At 36.5% G+C, this 17,816-nt stretch overlaps 2 protein-coding genes across 2 annotated transcripts in view; one reads left to right on the forward strand and one right to left on the reverse strand.

The window, feature by feature from the left end:
• LOC309495557 (uncharacterized protein) overlaps positions 1–17,816 on the forward strand; it is a 48,409-nt gene that overhangs the window by 14,867 nt on the left and 15,726 nt on the right. The window contains exon 2 of the mRNA XM_082165338.1: positions 8,045–9,061. Within this exon, the coding sequence (XP_082021464.1) occupies positions 8,045–9,061 (1,017 nt within the window). The remainder of the gene's footprint in view (positions 1–8,044; positions 9,062–17,816) is intronic.
• Positions 11–7,887, reverse strand: LOC309494233 (uncharacterized protein). Its single transcript, XM_082163495.1, has 3 exons — positions 7,521–7,887; positions 1,628–1,783; positions 11–223 (listed from the first exon to the last, which is right to left on the reverse strand). The coding sequence occupies exons 1-3, from the start codon at positions 7,698–7,700 to the stop codon at positions 215–217; spliced, it is 345 nt and encodes a 114-aa protein (XP_082019621.1). The 5' UTR covers positions 7,701–7,887; the 3' UTR covers positions 11–214.

A 17,816-nucleotide genomic window follows, 5' to 3' on the forward strand; every position in this document is an offset into this window, starting at 1 on the left:
CTTCTTTTGCTGCTTGAAGAGGTCCCTATAGAGCCAGAACTTTGCAGTGGATACTGGATTGTTTTCCTTGTACAGGCGGAACATGCGGAGCAGGTTTAAATCAGGGCTCAGGTACTCCCTCTCCACATCTCCCTTCATCCGTGAGTAGTGGTTCGGTTGGCGTGGGAAGCTCAGGATGTGCTCTCTTATCCCCTCTCTCACTGCAGGATGAATGCTATGAGGCCTAAAAAATAAACAACACAACTCATGAACAAGGGAAATATAATAAACTATGCTGGTCTGTTTTGCACAATTGCATTGTTTCTGTGACAATAAATGTATAATTCTAAACTTTCCTCTAAACTATAGGATTTTGTTTTTCACATACAGTCATTAAAGGGATACTTCAGGATTTAGCATTAAGCTTTGTATCAGTAGAAAACCAGTAGTATTTTCAAATTACCATGCTTTCCTCCCCCATATCCCCCTGAGATGAGAGATTTATGTATTTTTTGTCTGGAAAAAATCCTCAGATGACGCAAAAATCGTCATTGTTTACTTGCACACCTTTTGTTTCAATCTAACTGAATTCATTCCGATTGGGAAATCTGAATTGTAGTGTTTACATGAAAGCTAAACATGTGATCGATTGATGTGTGCGTTTTAGCATTGCTAAGAAAATTCCCGCTCCTCTGTGAGAGATAGCCTACAAGACCGGTGCGTCTCACAGGTGTCGCTCATCAGTAATCACGCCACCGGCCTCGCGCCGTTCTCCCGCGGCCCTCAGCCTCGTCCTGCTCGCCACAGTAAACATGATGAATGGCGATTGTAGAACACAAAAGCCGAATCCTGGACATTTTGGCCGATCTCGAAATCCCGGGCAGACTCGTCATGGAGACTCACTAGTAGCCTAGCCTTGTTGTTTAAACTGCGCTATCTTACCGGTAGGCGTGGCCTCATTGGGCAGCAAAGCAAGTGCATTCTGGGAGTTGTTGTCTTCATCCCCATAAATCAAAAATTCATTTTCTGGCTTTTCTCAGTCTAGAAGGCTCCAAATTCAAAAATAATTTCACATTTATACTACATAAATGACCCATTTTAAATACACATTAATCTTTCCAGAGCTGAAGTATCCCTTTAAGATCCACATGTTGTAATGATCATACATTACATTTGCATAGCACTTTACCTCTGATATCGATCTCAAAGTGCAAAAATATGTTTCCTGACTGGGCAACAACAGTGAGCTGAATCCTAACCATTACGGTACGTGCACGCTGGCGTTATAGGGTGGCAAGGCACCCGACGCCCTATAATGCCATCGTCCAGTGCACCATTAGACCAGGGAATGTTGTAGGGCAACTGATGCTGACATTGGTGCAGCTTTAAAAACTAACAGGACGAGAGCATGAGGTCCTTCAAGATTTATTTATTTTTCTTACCTGTTCTTATGTTTTCCTCTGAAGTCCTCTAATGGAGACCTGACTACCTGCTCTGTTCCCTCAGACTAACTGCCTAACTTTTCTTGAATTACCTTTTCAAAGATAAGTAACTTTAAATAAATATGTTATGGACAATGTATCTAATTAAAATCATGCATGTAATAAAAAGTTAATAAACGGAAAAAGCTAGGCTATATAAAACTTGCCTGTAGGCGACTGTTGGTCAGTTGAAAGACTGACATAAATGTGAGCTTACAAACAGCAAGTCTTTGGCCTCCTTGTTGTACATGGTACTTGAAGGTGTACTTCCTCTTAGTAAGCTCAGTGTCAGGCCCACGTGGTCGTCTGCGACTCACCTTGTGCTAGAAGTAAAAAGACATGAAGTAAAAAGACATTTACCATAGCGTAGCAGGCTAGCTGTCGTGTAGAGCTATCAAGTTAAGGTCATTAAGTACGTGAGTAGGCTTTGGTTAGGAGAATGAATAAGCCATGTGTGTGCCTTTTAGGGCACCAAAGCGCTGTGGTCTTTAATGCACTTGGTGGCCTACTTGATGCCGATCATCCTTCATCCATCCTCACAAAATGTAACATTTACAGTGATCAGGCACATGTGCAGTCTTAGTGAATTGAAGGCATACAGTAGTATTCAATTCACTGGTTATTTCATGGGCCTACATTGTAATGCATTGCATACTGTTGACATGATATGGTCACGAATTGCTTAAGTTAGCCTACCTGCTCCAAACCAGAGAGAATGATAGAATGATAGCCTGCTGCCTCTCATAAGAGACAGCATAAAACTCTGTGAAGAGCTGGAGTTTTCTTTGGTCTGTTAGACTTGAACACTGCCTGGGACACGTCTCCTTGCACACCTTTCCCTTAACAGAAACAAAGTTGTTGTTTGTTTTTTTTAGCTATAAAACACTAGAGCTCTTAGCAGCTATTAAGGTTACTAGCTAGAATATATAACAGCTTACACAATCAATGCATTTTTTTATTATTACCTTTTTTTAATTTATTTTTATTATTTATTAAATAACAAGTAACAAACATAGCATAGCATACAACATTACAAAACAAAGTGTTGCATTAAAATTTAATGAATATACAGTTAATATAGGTGATGAAGATAGAGGTCATCCTGTGAGGCTTATGACATGTAATGTCAGGGGATTAAATCGTCCTGTTAAAAGAGCTAAAGTTTTCTCCCATTTTAAACCAGATATATTGTTTTTACAAGAAACACATTTAAGACTGGATGATCACAATAGAATTCGTAAGATATGGGTTAGTCAAATTTTTCATTCCAAATGTAATAGCAGATCAAGAGGTGTGGCAGTTTTAATTAATAAGAGAGTACAGTTTATACCTTCTGACACAATCTATGACTCATTAATACCCCCAAGCTTAATACACATCATTTGTTATTCGCTGGTGATTTAAACTGTGTTTTCGATCCTCAGCTTGATAGGTCCAGCACTAGTAGTAATGTTTCTGATATGGCAATGGCCTTATCTCTATTTATGCAACAGAACGGCTGTGTGGATCCTTATTCTTAAACGCATTGACTAGACAATTCTCCTTTTTTTTCCCATGTCCATCATTCCTTTTCTAGACTAGATAATTTTTTTGTAGACAACTTGTTTATATCAATGATTAAGAAAGTTGACTACTCAGCTGTAACAGGGGATCCAAATATTATATCAAAATATTTTAAATATATAACGTATATATATATATATATATATATATATATATATATATATATATATATATATATATATATTATTTTTTTTTTTTTTTTTTTTACCAATTTCAGTGAAGACATAAAGCAATCTAATTCTACTCTAAACATCTTAAAGATTGGGGATGAATTTACATATAAATATTCAAATTTATTTATTAGGATAAACCCCTTGAGATGCACCATCTCGTTTTCGAGGGGGTCCTAAAATACATCACAATCATGATCACAACCATCACAAAAGAACAATAATCAAATAAACAAAAATACAATTATACATGTCGATATTCAGACAGACAACAAACAAACGCACACAAAACCACAAATACAAGACAAAAAAAAAATAATAATATATATATATATATATATATATATATAAAATAAATAAATAATAATAATAATAATAATATATACATATATATAGATACATATATACATACATACACATACACACACACATACATACACATATACATATACACATACATATATATATATATATATATATATATATATATATATATACATATATACACATACATATACATACACATATACACACATACATATACATACATATATACACACATATACATACACATTTACAGAAATATAAAAAACTTTACCAAAAAAACTTTACAAAAAAACTTTACAACCACTAGATGGTCAAACTAACAGAAATACATTTAATATTGTATATACGTACGTGGATCACAAAATAATAATACAATTAATTTAAGTATAGGATATACACAATGTGTCAGCATCATACACTACAAGAGCAGTCAATCACAAGGTAAGAAGACAGGGTATGCTTAAACATCCCAAATGAAGTGATGGATCTAATATCAGACGGTAAGTTATTCCAATCTAAAATAGCTTTAAACATAAAAGCTCTTTTGCCAACTGATTTCTTAGCTCGGGGGACAGAAAAGTAAAGCTGAACAGAGTGCCTCAATTGATAGTTTGAAGAAATTGGAACAAAATACTGTTTTAGATAAGAAGGGTAATTGAAATGAATACATTTGAATACTAGTTGAAGCCAATGAATTTGTCTTCTTATATTTAGAGATGGCCAATTAAGGGCATTATACATTGTGCAATGATGCGTGAGAAAGGGACATCCAAGGACAAATCTGCACAGTCTATTGTATGCTGTTTTAAGACGACAAAGATCAGATTTTACGGAGTTTTGATAGACAACATCACAATAGTCAAAAATCGGAAGTATAAGTTGAGAGGCAAGTTTCTTGCGCACACTCTGAGTAAAGCAGTTACGAGATCGATAAAGAACATTAATTCCATAGTTGACTTTACGTAAAACATGATCAATATGTGGTTTAAAAGAAAGCTCAGAGTCGAGCCATACACCCAGATATTTAAATTTTTCAACTTGAAGCAAAGGAGTACAGTCAGAGCAAGTTATTATACAAGAATCGGGTTCAGATTTGAGTTTCTGTCTGGTACCAAAAATCATAAAATATGATTTAGTTTTATTAAGCAATAATTTGTTATGAAAAAGCCAATCTTGTAAAATTATGAAATCATACTGAAGACACGCTTGGATTTGTAGAAGATCAGGTTTAGATGTATATAAGACAGTGTCATCGGCATAAAGTTGAGCACAACATTTATTAAAAATTGATGGTAAGTTATTAACATAGATAGAAAAAAGGAGTGGTCCCAAAGTTGAGCCCTGGGGCACACCCCTTTGTTGAATCAACAAATTAGATTTAATTCCATGTAGGAAGACACATTGTTTTCTATTGTGGAGATATGAACTAAACCACAGTACTACATTTTTAGAGAGGCCTATAGCATAGAGTTTATCTAAAAGTAAGTAGTGATCAACAAGATCAAATGCTTTAGTCAAGTCAATAAATATTGCACCTGTAAGTTCACCATTATCTGCAGCAGAGAACACATCATTGGTGAATTTAAGAAGGGCAGTAGATGTAGAGTGGTTAGACCTAAAGCCAGATTGAAATGGTGATAAGATATTATTTGCACTAAGAAAATGTGAGAGTTGGTTATAAATTAATTTTTCAAACACTTTAGCAATAGAGCATATAATAGATATGGGTCTATAATTGTTAAGATCTAATACATCTCCTCCTTTATGTATTGGAGTGATGCGTGCGCATTTCCAAATAGCTGGTAACTCACATGACGTCAGAGAGAGATTAAATAAATCAGTAAGAGGATACATAAGTATATGGGATGCTAGTTTGATAAACTTATTTTCTAGACCATCAAGTCCAGCACCACTGTTCACATTTAATTCATTAATAACATTCTGAACTTCATCTGGTTGAATTTTCCTAAAATGAAAAGAACTGTGACTGGGCAAAATATTATTAAAAAAACCATTACGTGGATCAGATTCGGGTATTAAGGTAGAACAAACAGAAGAGAAATGATGATTGAATGCTTGAGCAATAGATAGAGAGTCATGTAGAATTGTGTTAGCAACTCGTATTTGATTAATACAATGTTTATCTGATGTATTGGTAATATTTTTTATTTTTTTCCAGAATTGTTTTGGATTCTTAAAATCATTACTGAGGCTATCCTTATAGTAGTTGGATTTTGCATTACGGGTTTTAGTCTTGGTCATATTTCTCAACTGCCTGTATACTTCCCAATCTACATTAGCCCTTGTACGGCGGAATATTGACCATGCTTTATCCCTCTGCCTGAAGAGCCTAATAAGTTCCGAGTCAATCCAAGGGAGATGTTTACCCTTGACCATAACTGTTTTCCAAGGAGCATGTTTGTCCAGAACATCCATAAACTTGTTATAAAAGAAATCCCAAGCATCTTGTACATTAGGTATAAGTTGGTATCTGTCCCAATTTATAGCGATCAAATCATTGATAAATAAATCTGAGTTCAGTTTCTTATATTGTCTGATTTTGATAAGTTTTGGTGGTGATTTAGGTAATTTGATTTTCCATACACAATAGACTATCGAGTGATCACTAAGGCAGTCAGACATAACACCTACCCTTAGGAATCTATCTGGGTGTGAAACGAGTATCCAGTCAAGCAGGGATTGAGATGTAGGAGTGATACGAGTAGGCTCCTTGATTAGCTGTGTGATATTTAAGCTGCTAAGTAGATTTTTTACTTTATCAGATGACTTATCTAACCAGTTTTTATTGAAATCCCCAAGCAAGATAATTTCGTTTTTACAGGAGATGGAGTTAATAGTGGATATCAGATGATCAAAGGTTTCAGCTGGCGAAGAGGGTGGTCTATATATGCTCCCGATAATTAAACTTTTATTTTCGTGAAAAATTACCTTAACAAAAACACATTCAAAATGTAGAGGCTCGACTGTGGGTATGGTTAACTCAGATATGAACTCAGAGGAGACATATATAGCCACACCTCCACCTCTGGAACTCCTATCAGATCTATATAGGGTATAATTTGGAAGATTAATTTCAGTATCTGGTATATTACTATTAAGCCATGTTTCAGAAAGAGTAATGATGTTAGGTTTATATAATACAACCCATGCACGAAATAAGTCAATTTTAGGGATAAGACTCCTAATATTCAAATGCACAATTTTTATTCCTTTAGCATCATTCATTCAGTAAGTGAATACTGTTAATGTTACTACTGTCACTGCTCAAAAATAAATGTAAAAGTAGTTGGATCCAAAAAGGTAATACAAAATTATAGTGGTTGCAGGATTCATTTGATACAATAAAACAAAAACACACATCACATAAACCCACATACAAAAATAAACACAAAAAAACCACAACACCCTTCAAGAAAGACCCAGCAACCCCAGACACCATGTTCCGGAGTATTTCTGTGAGTAAACAAAACTATGTGAATAAAGAACATCTATTAAACTCAAGGCTCAGTCTGCATTAATATGAAATAATGGGAAGTGTAGCTCAAAGAGATAAATAAATAAAGAGGCAGCATTTAAAGTCGGTAAGGGGCAATAGTAATCATACACTAGAAGGTTATACCAATAGAGTTATACCAAACATATGTTTGTTTATGTATATAAAATTCTGCCAGCAGTATAACACAATCAATGAATGGTAATAACATTACAGCCTAACGTTACGTGACGCAGCTGGGCTGGTGTTAGAGACGCACCTAAAGCGTTTCGATTCATTTCTCCGTGGTTATAAGGAGTAGAGACATGTTTAAAACGTCCCCTGAATCCTAATTTTCTCAGCTTTCATTTCGACCTATTCATGACTTGATCCTTTAAACAGAGTGAGCTATATGAACTGTAGTAGACGACGCCCAGTAGCCTACACGCCCCTCTGACTGTAACCGCTAACTTTAGGTAGATACTTTGTATACGGTTTTTCACTCACCTCTTTTGGTGGACCTTTTCCTCGTTTTTGCTCTCCTCTCCGGTTCACATATGGTTTCCCAGCATCCCTCAAAGACTTCCTTGCTCTGTCCTTCCATTCATTCATGTTCGCTCTCCTTTTTTTGCCGAGGTTTTGCCTATTAATGTCCGCAGCGGACATGAAAGCAACCGGCGTCTCCATTTTTCGTTAGTGGACATAAACGGTGTTTCCGCGTGAGACTATGTAAAAATTTAAAATACAGAGTTTTGGTCGCGCGAACACCCCGCCAAAGTGATTCTGTATACAAAGTGGCACACATACATTCAAGTCACATGGTTATCTCAATTTTCGTTTTTTTGGACTTATACGGTTGTTCGTTGCATGAACACAATTGACTTCCAGTAATTTTGTTAAAATCAGCATTTATACTTAAAAAAATTATCAAAATTATAACTAGATGCTTCTGAATACTAATGTTTCTTTTCATTTGATTCACATGAATGTATGTTTGTGTACATATTAAGACTTTCTTTTTTTCTTTGTAGTGTGTGATCTGAGGATTGTTCTTCTGGGTAAAAGTGGATCAGGAAAAAGTGCCACAGGAAACACCATCCTGGGCAGAGAAGCATTTGAAGTCGTTGATTTTATACATTCAGCCAATAAATTGTGTGAGAAACAGGAAGGAAATGTGGGTGGAAAGACCGTCTCTATAATTGACACTCCAGGACTATTTAATACAGCTGTGACAAAACAGCAACTGAAGAATGAAATACAAAAGTGTATATTTATGTCTTTTCCTGGTCCTCATGTGTTTCTGCTGGTGCTAAAGCTGGGTGTGAGATTCACAAAAGAGGAGAGAGACGCAGTGAAATGTATTCAGGAGAACTTTGGAAAAGAAGCTTTGTGTCGTACCATCATTCTGTTCACTCACGCTGATCAGCTAAAGGGAAAGCCTGTGGACGAGTACATCAATAAAAGCAACAATTTAATGGAAATCGTTGACAGCTGTGGTGGCAGATATCACTCCTTCAACAACGAGGACAGAAAGAGTCAAGAGCAGGTCACAGAACTGATGAACAAGATTGATGCACTGATGGAGGAAAATGAAATGAATCATTACACTCTTGAGATGTTCAGAACAACTCAGAAAAAGAAAGAGATAAAAATGGTAAAGACTGCATGTGGCGTTGCAGTGCTGGGAATTGGAATTCTAGGAACAGTGAAAATAGCAGGTGTGATAGCAACAGCAATTTCAGGAAGAGCAGCAGGAGCAGCTGTAGAAACAACTGCAGAAAGTGCAGTAGCAGCCACAGGAGAATGTGTAGGAGAAGCTCTAGCAGAAGCTGCAGGAGAAGCTTTAAATAAAGTTATAGCTGCTATTAAAAAAGCTCTAAACAGTACAGGAGAAGCAGTTATAAAAGAAGTAGTAGAAACTGTAGAAAAGGCAGTAGAAACTTTAGGAGAAGCAGTTAAAAATATAGTAGTGTCACATATAGAAGATGCAATAGGGAGAGCAGTGCAGACAGCTGTAGGAGGCGCAGGAGTGGCGGCGGCAGGAGCAGGTACGGCTCTGGCTGTGGCGGCATCCGCAGGAGCAGCGGGAGCGGCAGCAGTGGCAGGGAAAGTGGCCACATCTGGAAGAGTATCTCTAGTAGCTGCAGTCGCAGCAGCATGTGGAGGCGCTGCTGTTACACTAATATCAGCACTGAAACCGTAAATGTGTTTATCAGGAACTTACAACTCTTACGTTTTAGATTTGTTTTGGTCTTATTTGACTGGGATTTTTCACATTGAACACAAGGTTATACATTTATGGCTTATCAATCCGTTCTCATTAAATGCGTCTCTATAGTAGCATTGTGTTTAGCGTACAATTTATTCATGAAAATGACTTTTTACGTTCATACGATATGAACTGTAAACCCCTTGGGTAGGATTAGTGGTGTGGGGTGCGTGGCCCAGACAGCAACATAGTGTCGGCACAGATCTGGGCCACATCTGGTACACATTGAATTCACATGTACCAGATATGGCCCGGATCTGGGCCAACATGATGTTGCTGGGGGTATTACACACAATAAAGTGCGTATCATATGCGAAATCTGAGTATCATATGCACGCGAAAACTGCATGTCATATGCACGGAAAAACTCGTTTTCGCGTATAAATTGCACGCTAAACACAATTCGTGCTATAGACCCCTTTTCAGTTGGTAAACATGGTGACGTTTTTTTGTGGGCGGAGCTTAGGTGGAGGCAGAACGATCCCTCTGGCCGCTTCACTAACGTTAGTTTGCAAGTTTTGTTGGCTTGTTTTTTTTAAAAAATGACTGGAGAAAATCCGATTTTATCTTAATGTGCAAGGTCACTCACTGTCCAGGAATGCGATTGATATTTGCAAAAGTTCATTTTAACGGACATCCCAGACCCGTACACGCTCAGTCAATGGATGGACGATCTGACAGGATTAACGTTAATGCTCCGGTTGAGTGGCCTGACTTCTACACCTGACCTACCCGATAGGGAAACTGAGCGTAAAGAGAAACTGAGGGCATATAAATCTTTAGATGCCTATAACTGTACTAAATAGTCACAAGACTAGCCAGCACCACGGCCAGACAGAAGACGACAATGTAAAGAGTGACATTACGGTGCAATTTTAATGATTTTAATAAAAATTCCAGATACAGCTTATTCATTTTTTAACTATGTATTTGATTACACTTTCTTACCAGGTTCTTCAAAAAGTCTAGTCACAATCAATCAAAACAACGTAGGCTATACAATCATAGATGATTTACAAATAATCACAATAATTTAGAAAACATTATGCGATAAAATTTCAAATTGGAGCCTGTACTCCGTCGATTCTTGCACCCAACAACACAACAAGATGACATTTAATAACAATAATAATAATTTAAGCTCCTTATTATGTAGCCGAATCTGTGCTGGTTTGTATTGGCCGCCTCCAGTTTTCCCTTTGTTTTGCCACCAGCTAACGCCGTGATGTAACTGTGACGTCGGCTCAAAATTGGTCTATAGTCAAGTATCAAGTCAAGTCAAGTATATTTGTATAGCGCTTTTCACAATACAGATTGTATCAAAGCAGCTTCACAGTATTAAATTAAAATAATACAACAAAGTTTGTTTCAAGAGGAATTTATTGATTGATAAAATTAAATTAAATATATCCCAAAATATCCCCAACTGAGCAAGCCAAAGGCAACATAGAGACACATTTCATGAGATCAGGCTGGGCTTATATACTATTGAATCAAAATTCAAGGGCATACATAATTCTTCAAATAATTTAGATGTACTGCATGAGAAATGAATTCATACGTTGCAATGTTGGACTCTATTGCTTAAAATGTAACTATATTGATGTTTTACTCTTGAACACTGATACACATTTTATTTAGTAATGCTTTGTATACTGCTTTTTGTTTTATTTCTTTTTGTGAATGTCATGACGTTTCTCTAATCTGCTTTTGATTTTGTTCTCTCAGCTTTCTGCCACTTAATGTATAATTTTCCCCTTCTTTACATGTCCGCTTCACACCTGTAGATCCTCAATGCATTTTTCTTTTTTTCAGAATTTCACGCAACGCATAATCAATTTCACAAACACATTTGTGAAATGTGCACAAGTATTTGAAGGATGCTTCAATAATTCAGTAATTGAAAGATTTAGAATTAGATTTTTTAAATGGTATAGTTGTTCAATTTAATGTTGTTCAAATGTGTTTGTCATTTAACATATCTATATGAAATAAAAACAACAAATGTCTTTGCCTTTTTTAATTGCTTTATTCGTATTCAGTGAGTAGGGTGTCACCATAGTACAACAAAACTCCCAGCGTTCATTGCAGCATGAAGCTTTTGATTGTCACCATTGTCACCATCACACACTTATTCTTGATGTCTGAATGATGCAGGAGCTCAGACCGTTGATGAACATTAGGCCTGCTATTATTAACAATAAAAAATAGTTACATCACACTGACTTGATCAGAGATAAACTTAAAACGGGTTACTAAATAATGATATTAAATCACAACCAATTGTTAACTGAAATCACTTTTCAAGTACCTTATTTTGCCATAACAAATATGATTTATAAACACTATAACAGCAGCCAGAGAATAAACTCAAATTAAAAAGTCAAGATCCCAACTAACACTGATCACAAACACTGATTACCACCATGGTGGTAACGTCAAATGAAACAATAAAAACGCATCTAAACCTCTGTTAATTCTCAATAAGAACTGTAGACGTCTGACAGAAATAAAGTCAGTCTGGTTAGTAATAAGTGAAGCTGGTAATGCTGTTTGTGGAGTTGTTTAATCCTCCTCTGCTGAGATCTTCACAGATTTAATGTCTTCTTTTATCTTCAGCTGATTTAATCTGACCCCTCATTTACACAGCACACGTGTGCGGTGCATTACGTCTGCGACAAGGTTTTATTCCGTCCTCCACGCGGTGCCAACTCACACCAGGAGCATTTCAGAAGCGGAGCGACTGGATGCGCAAGACCACGTGATTTGCCTGTCCGACGTGGTTTTTCTTGATTTTTGAGTTTCTACCATACAGTCTATGGTTTCTACCAAGGATATTGGTGTGTAATACGTTTGGGAGTTTGCACAGGGTGTTTATTTTGAATTTGACAATGTGTTTTTTTACTTTTATTTTGTATTCCCGGTGCGACTTGGACGCGCGTCCGTCAAAAATAGACCTGGCGCCTATATTTAGCGAAGCGGCGCGGAGAGCCGCTTCTGGGAAGCTTCTGAAACGCGCCGCGTCGCGGCCGGTGTAAACACAAGCATTGACTAGAATGGGCGCGATCAGCTCCGGTAGCCGTGTCGCAGCCGTAATGCGCCGCAGACGTGTTCAGTGTAAATGAGGGGTAAGGCTGTCTCTGAAGTCAGTTGTAGTTCTTGTGTTTCTCTTTCCTTCAGTGATTCTGCTTGTTAACAGCAGGTGTTCATCACTAATGTTCAATCATCACAACCGCCGGCGGGACACACCCCCGTGAAAAAAATTAATAATCAATTTACTAAGCAACCACTGAATGGAACAATAAAAAATAGGTCTCATTTTAAAGCTTAGAATCTCAGCTTTTTAATGCATCTAATCACTTTGATCAACTCCTAACGAGTGCTGAGTTATTCCTCTAAAAACGAGTGTACATGGTGTACATTTGCTAGGTGGCGCACCTAGTAGGCGCCACCTAGCTGCGAAATTAATAATCATAATATTTTTCAAAAATATTACCTTGATCAACTTAAAATAGATGTCATTTGAAAGCTTAGAGTCTGAAATTTACAATGTAGCCAATTTGATAAACTCATAAGTAGTGCTGAGTTATTTGCTGATAAATAGAAAGAAAAAAAATCTAAAAATTTTTACTATTTTTTTTGTACTACATGCTGCAATATGTCAAAAACATCATACAGCTCAGATAGTCCTGTGTCATATGTCATTTGAAAGGTCTCAATGAGTGGAATACAACAAGCATAATTGTTTCAGGCTTTTTACTAAACTTGAGCGAGATTTTTGTAAAATAAGCCCATCAAGAGACCCATGGGTAAACCATATGGATTCTGAATTTTAGACACATTTCTGCTTGTAACTTCATGAAACATGCTCCGATTGTGGAAAATGACACATCATTATTTACAGCAGATGCTTACAATTAAAATGAGTCCAAACTCAACATAATCCATCACTCAGAACTAAAGATATTCCTCATTGAGTTCTAATACACAAAAAATCCACAGACTCACGTAGCCTAGCAAGGTAGCTTAGACTTGGCCTTTTTACTCGTATCTTCATGAAACATACATCGATCATGAAAAATGACACATCGTTATTTACAGCAGGAGCTCACGATTAAAAAGAGCCCAAACTCTTCAATATATTCCATCAATCAGATCTAAAGATATTTCCTCATGGCGTTCTAACACAAAAAATACCTCAGACGCGCCTATCCTAGTATATACTCATGAAGCACTCGCGATTGGTTTTCACTTATAACTTCACGAAGCATGCACAGATCGTAGAAAAATGCACATCATTATTTTCAGCAGACTCGCACGATTAAAAAGAGCCCAAACTCAGCAAAATCCATCACTCAGATCTAAAGATATTCCTCGTGGGAGTTGTAACACACTAACTCCCAAAGGCGCACATAGAGCATTTATTATAGATGTAGCACTTGTCGCGTTTTAACTCATAACTCAATGAAGCATGCATCAATTGTGGAAAATGGCACATCATTATTTACAGCAGATTGTTAAGATTAAAAAGAGCCCAAATTCACCATAATCCATCACTCAGATCTAAAGACATTCCTCATGGCGTTCTAACACAAAATATACCAGAGACGCACGTTGTTTTGATGTGACGTTTCAGCTCATAACTCAATGAAACATGCATGGATTGTGAAAAATCGAACATCTTTATTGACAGCAGATTCTCACGATTACAAAGAGCCCAAACACAACACAATCCATTGCTTTGATCACGAGATATTCCTCACGAAGTGATGCATACTTGGCTAAACAACAAGTCTCTCATCTTTCCGGAGTGCAAAGTGTTTTCCAATTTTCCCGGAACCATCCGTGCTCGTTTTCAAACGTGGAATAACACAAAATATGTATCATCCTAAAGCTTAGAATCTCAGCTTTTTAAAGCATCCAACCACTTCGATCAACTCTGAACGAGTGCTGACTAGTCTCTCTAAACCGGAGTGCGGAGTGAATTATCATATTTTTCAAAAATATTGCCTTGATTCAAACAAAATTGGTGTCATTTGAAAGCTTAGAGTCTGAACTTTACAGTGAATGTAGCCAATTTGAAAAACTCCTAAGTATTGCTGAGTTATTTGCTGATAAATAGAATAATTTTTTTCATAATCTATAAAATACTTTTTTTGTACTATGTACTGCAATGTGTCAAAAACATCATACATCTCATGAAACATTCAAAAATCGTTGAAAATGGCACTTCATTTTTTACAGCATATTAATACAATTAAAATGAGCCCAAAATTAACTTAATCTATTGCTTTTATGACAAGATATTCTTCATGGTGAAACAATTTAAAAAATGCCCATGAGGGGGCGTCAAGGTCTCAACAAAAAGGCTATCTTGGTTCCAAATGCTATAACTTTTGATTGCTTTATCCAATCACCACAAAATTTTATCCAGATGCAGCTCATATGTAGAGGGATCATTTCATAATTTTCCTCCTACCTTATTTCCTTCCTGAGTTATTCCATGTCAAATAAGAAAGATATGCATTATCATTATAAAAATTATATATATTTTTTGTCTTTTATCAGCAGTTTCTCAGCAGGAGAATGTCCAAATGTAATGTAATGTATATTTTCCAAAAATTTAAAAAGTGTTCTTTCAAACGATACCTACCTTTTGACTCTTCTTGCTATAGTTTTGAAGTTATGAGTCTTTAGTTTTGTGTATTTCACTCAGAAAACTAATTTTTTTTTATTGCCTTCCAAATGTGTGAGGACTAAACAAAAAGGCTACCTTTGTTCCAAATGCTGTAACTTTTGAGTACTTTATGCGATCACCACAAAATTTGATCCAGATGCAGCTCACATTTAGGGGTACTTCCCCAAAAAAGAATTTTTCCACCACCGTATTTCCTTCCCGAGTTATTGTATGTCAAACAAGAGAGATATGCAAAATCATAATAAAAATTATACATATTTTTTTTGTATTTATCAGCAGTTTATCGGCAGGGGACTGTCCAAATGTAATGTAATTTATATTTTCAAAAAATTTGAAAAGAGTTCTATCAAACGATACCGAACTTTTGACGCTCCTTGTTATAGTTTTGGAGTTATGAGTCTTTAGTTTTTTGTGTGTCACTCAGACAAAACAACTCTAAAAATGCCTTCAGGGGTTAAGAGGTTAATTTAATCACTTAATTATCTCATTAACTTTAACACTGCTTCAGTGTTACTATTACACTCTGTAGAGTGGGACCATATGTGCTCTGAGCAGAGTTGATTTAACACTGGGGATTTTTGATGTGTGGACATTCCACGTTCCCAGAACCAACACTGAATATTTGGAGAACGTTCTTATAACAAAAGTCTGTTAGCTGGGCGTCTATCTAGCTCTATTGTTAAGAAACTACAGCTGCATAGCCACATATGTCAGTGTATTCATGAAATTAGTCATTTCCTTAAGTTAAATACATTCAAAACTGAAGTCATTGCAATATTGTTGACTTCAAAGAAACATACAATACAAACATCAAATCATTTTGTTGTTGTATCCACTGATGTCATTTTGCATTCAGTTTTGTACATGCTTTGTATATGTATAATGTTATCTCAGCTGTCGTTTTGTTCTCTAGGTTTTCTATAACTCTATTTATATGCATTTGGTTTTCTTTCAAGTACATTTGTTCTTTTGTTAATAATAATCTGGAGAAAGTCCTATAGCAAAATGGGTTTCTATCCACTAACATAAGAAATATTTGGTCTTGTGGGTGGAGATAACTTTTATTTACATTTTACAGCAAAGCTTTTCAAGTTTCAGGATGTTGAGAAAGGGTTTATGGATATAGAGTCATTGTTAGATTTGATTCTTTGTGAGAATTGGATGAGAAAAATAAATGCAGCTGAGTTGTTCATGTTCAAACCAGTTTTAATTTCATTTTCTCAATAAGTAGAAGGGTCTTTCTTTTTTATTTAACTCAGATCCTCTTAAGCCTCTCAAGTCAATCTTTTGGTCTGACACACCAAATGTACATAGCAAATACGATATTGATTGTTATTAATAATTACTACTCTTTGTCTCTTTTAAATATGAACAAATTCAGGAACTATAAAAACAAAACAAACAATATGCAACTTTGCCATGTCTACAATTTAGCACATAAAGTACTTGTATTGTTAAAAAAATATACACTACAAACAAAATAATTAACAATGTTTGAATGATAATCACATTAAATTTTGATTGAAACATACACTGTTAACCCTTGCTGTAAAAAAGGGCTAAATTCTGACAATATCATACCATTTTCCATTAAAACAGTAATATACTGTAGAAAACAAAAATAGCCTACAGGAATATACTGTGAATGAACAGTGCTCAAAGTCAACACTCAGAGGCTGTTTTCCCAATCACACCCTATACCCTCATTCACTATTCCCTACATTAGTTCACTAATATAGTCCACTTGACAGAGTGAATGAAAAGAAGTGAGTGAATTGAGACACTGATGAACACCTGATAAGCAGAATCACTGAAGTACAGAGAAACAAGAACAGAAACACAAGAACTACAACTGACTTCCAGACTAGGGCTGGGCGATAAATCGCATCACATTGTTATGCGCATCTCGTCAGTAAAGCCGGTTCCTTGATAGTAAATCACCATCACCTGCTTTTAGGCAGTGGGCAAGTCCGTCTATCTCGTTTAGTTTTTGATTTGACAGTTACCCAGCAGCTGTCTGGCTCATTTTTGTATTTGTCTGTATGAATCATTCACAAAAAGATTACCGATTGTTTCCAACGCCAATTGTTGCACATTAAAGTATAAAAATAGATTTAATTTCGCTAGCTGATCACAAACGTTGGCCGGAGTGAGATCCAATCGACGCTTGTGTTGTAGAGTCCCATGAAACTAGTGCTCCTCGACAGGTAGAGAAACAAGCCGATCGACTTACAAATCGATGGCACAAACAGGGAGCGAGACCCAAAGGCACTCGAGACATCAGATTGTCACGAGCCTCACATATTACCGCAGTAGCATCCTCTACCCCAGATACAGCTCTGACAAGGACTGCAAACACTGGTCTCCTACCAACACCTATACATCTTGAGAACAGATTTGAAGTAGGCCTACTAATGAATGTAAATGAGGAATCTCCAAATGTGATGAATGTGATCGAACACAGACTGAATGGGCCAGTAGCTAACACTGATGCTAACTGGCGCTCAAGGTGGAGCAGACAGCGGCACTCAGCTCAGAGCTCAGCCGAGCCAAGGACTCTGATAGTGGGGGACTCCATAATCAGAAACATTAGCAGCAGGGATACAACTACATGCTGCCTTCCACAAGCTACAACTTCTGATATAAACAGGGAACTTCAAAACATTCTGATGAAACATAAGAGTGCAAATCGACTCATCATTCATGTGGGGAAGAATGATATTCATAAAGAGCAGTCAGAACTCCTTAAGAAGGATTTCAATGAACTTTTTGAAACACTTAAAAGACTGAAAGTTCAAACATTCATCAGTGGACCACTCCCAGCAAGAGGGACAAA

This window comes from Leuciscus leuciscus (assembly GCF_965113295.1).
Source record: "Leuciscus leuciscus genome assembly, chromosome: 3".
Classification (NCBI taxonomy): domain Eukaryota; kingdom Metazoa; phylum Chordata; class Actinopteri; order Cypriniformes; family Leuciscidae; genus Leuciscus; species Leuciscus leuciscus.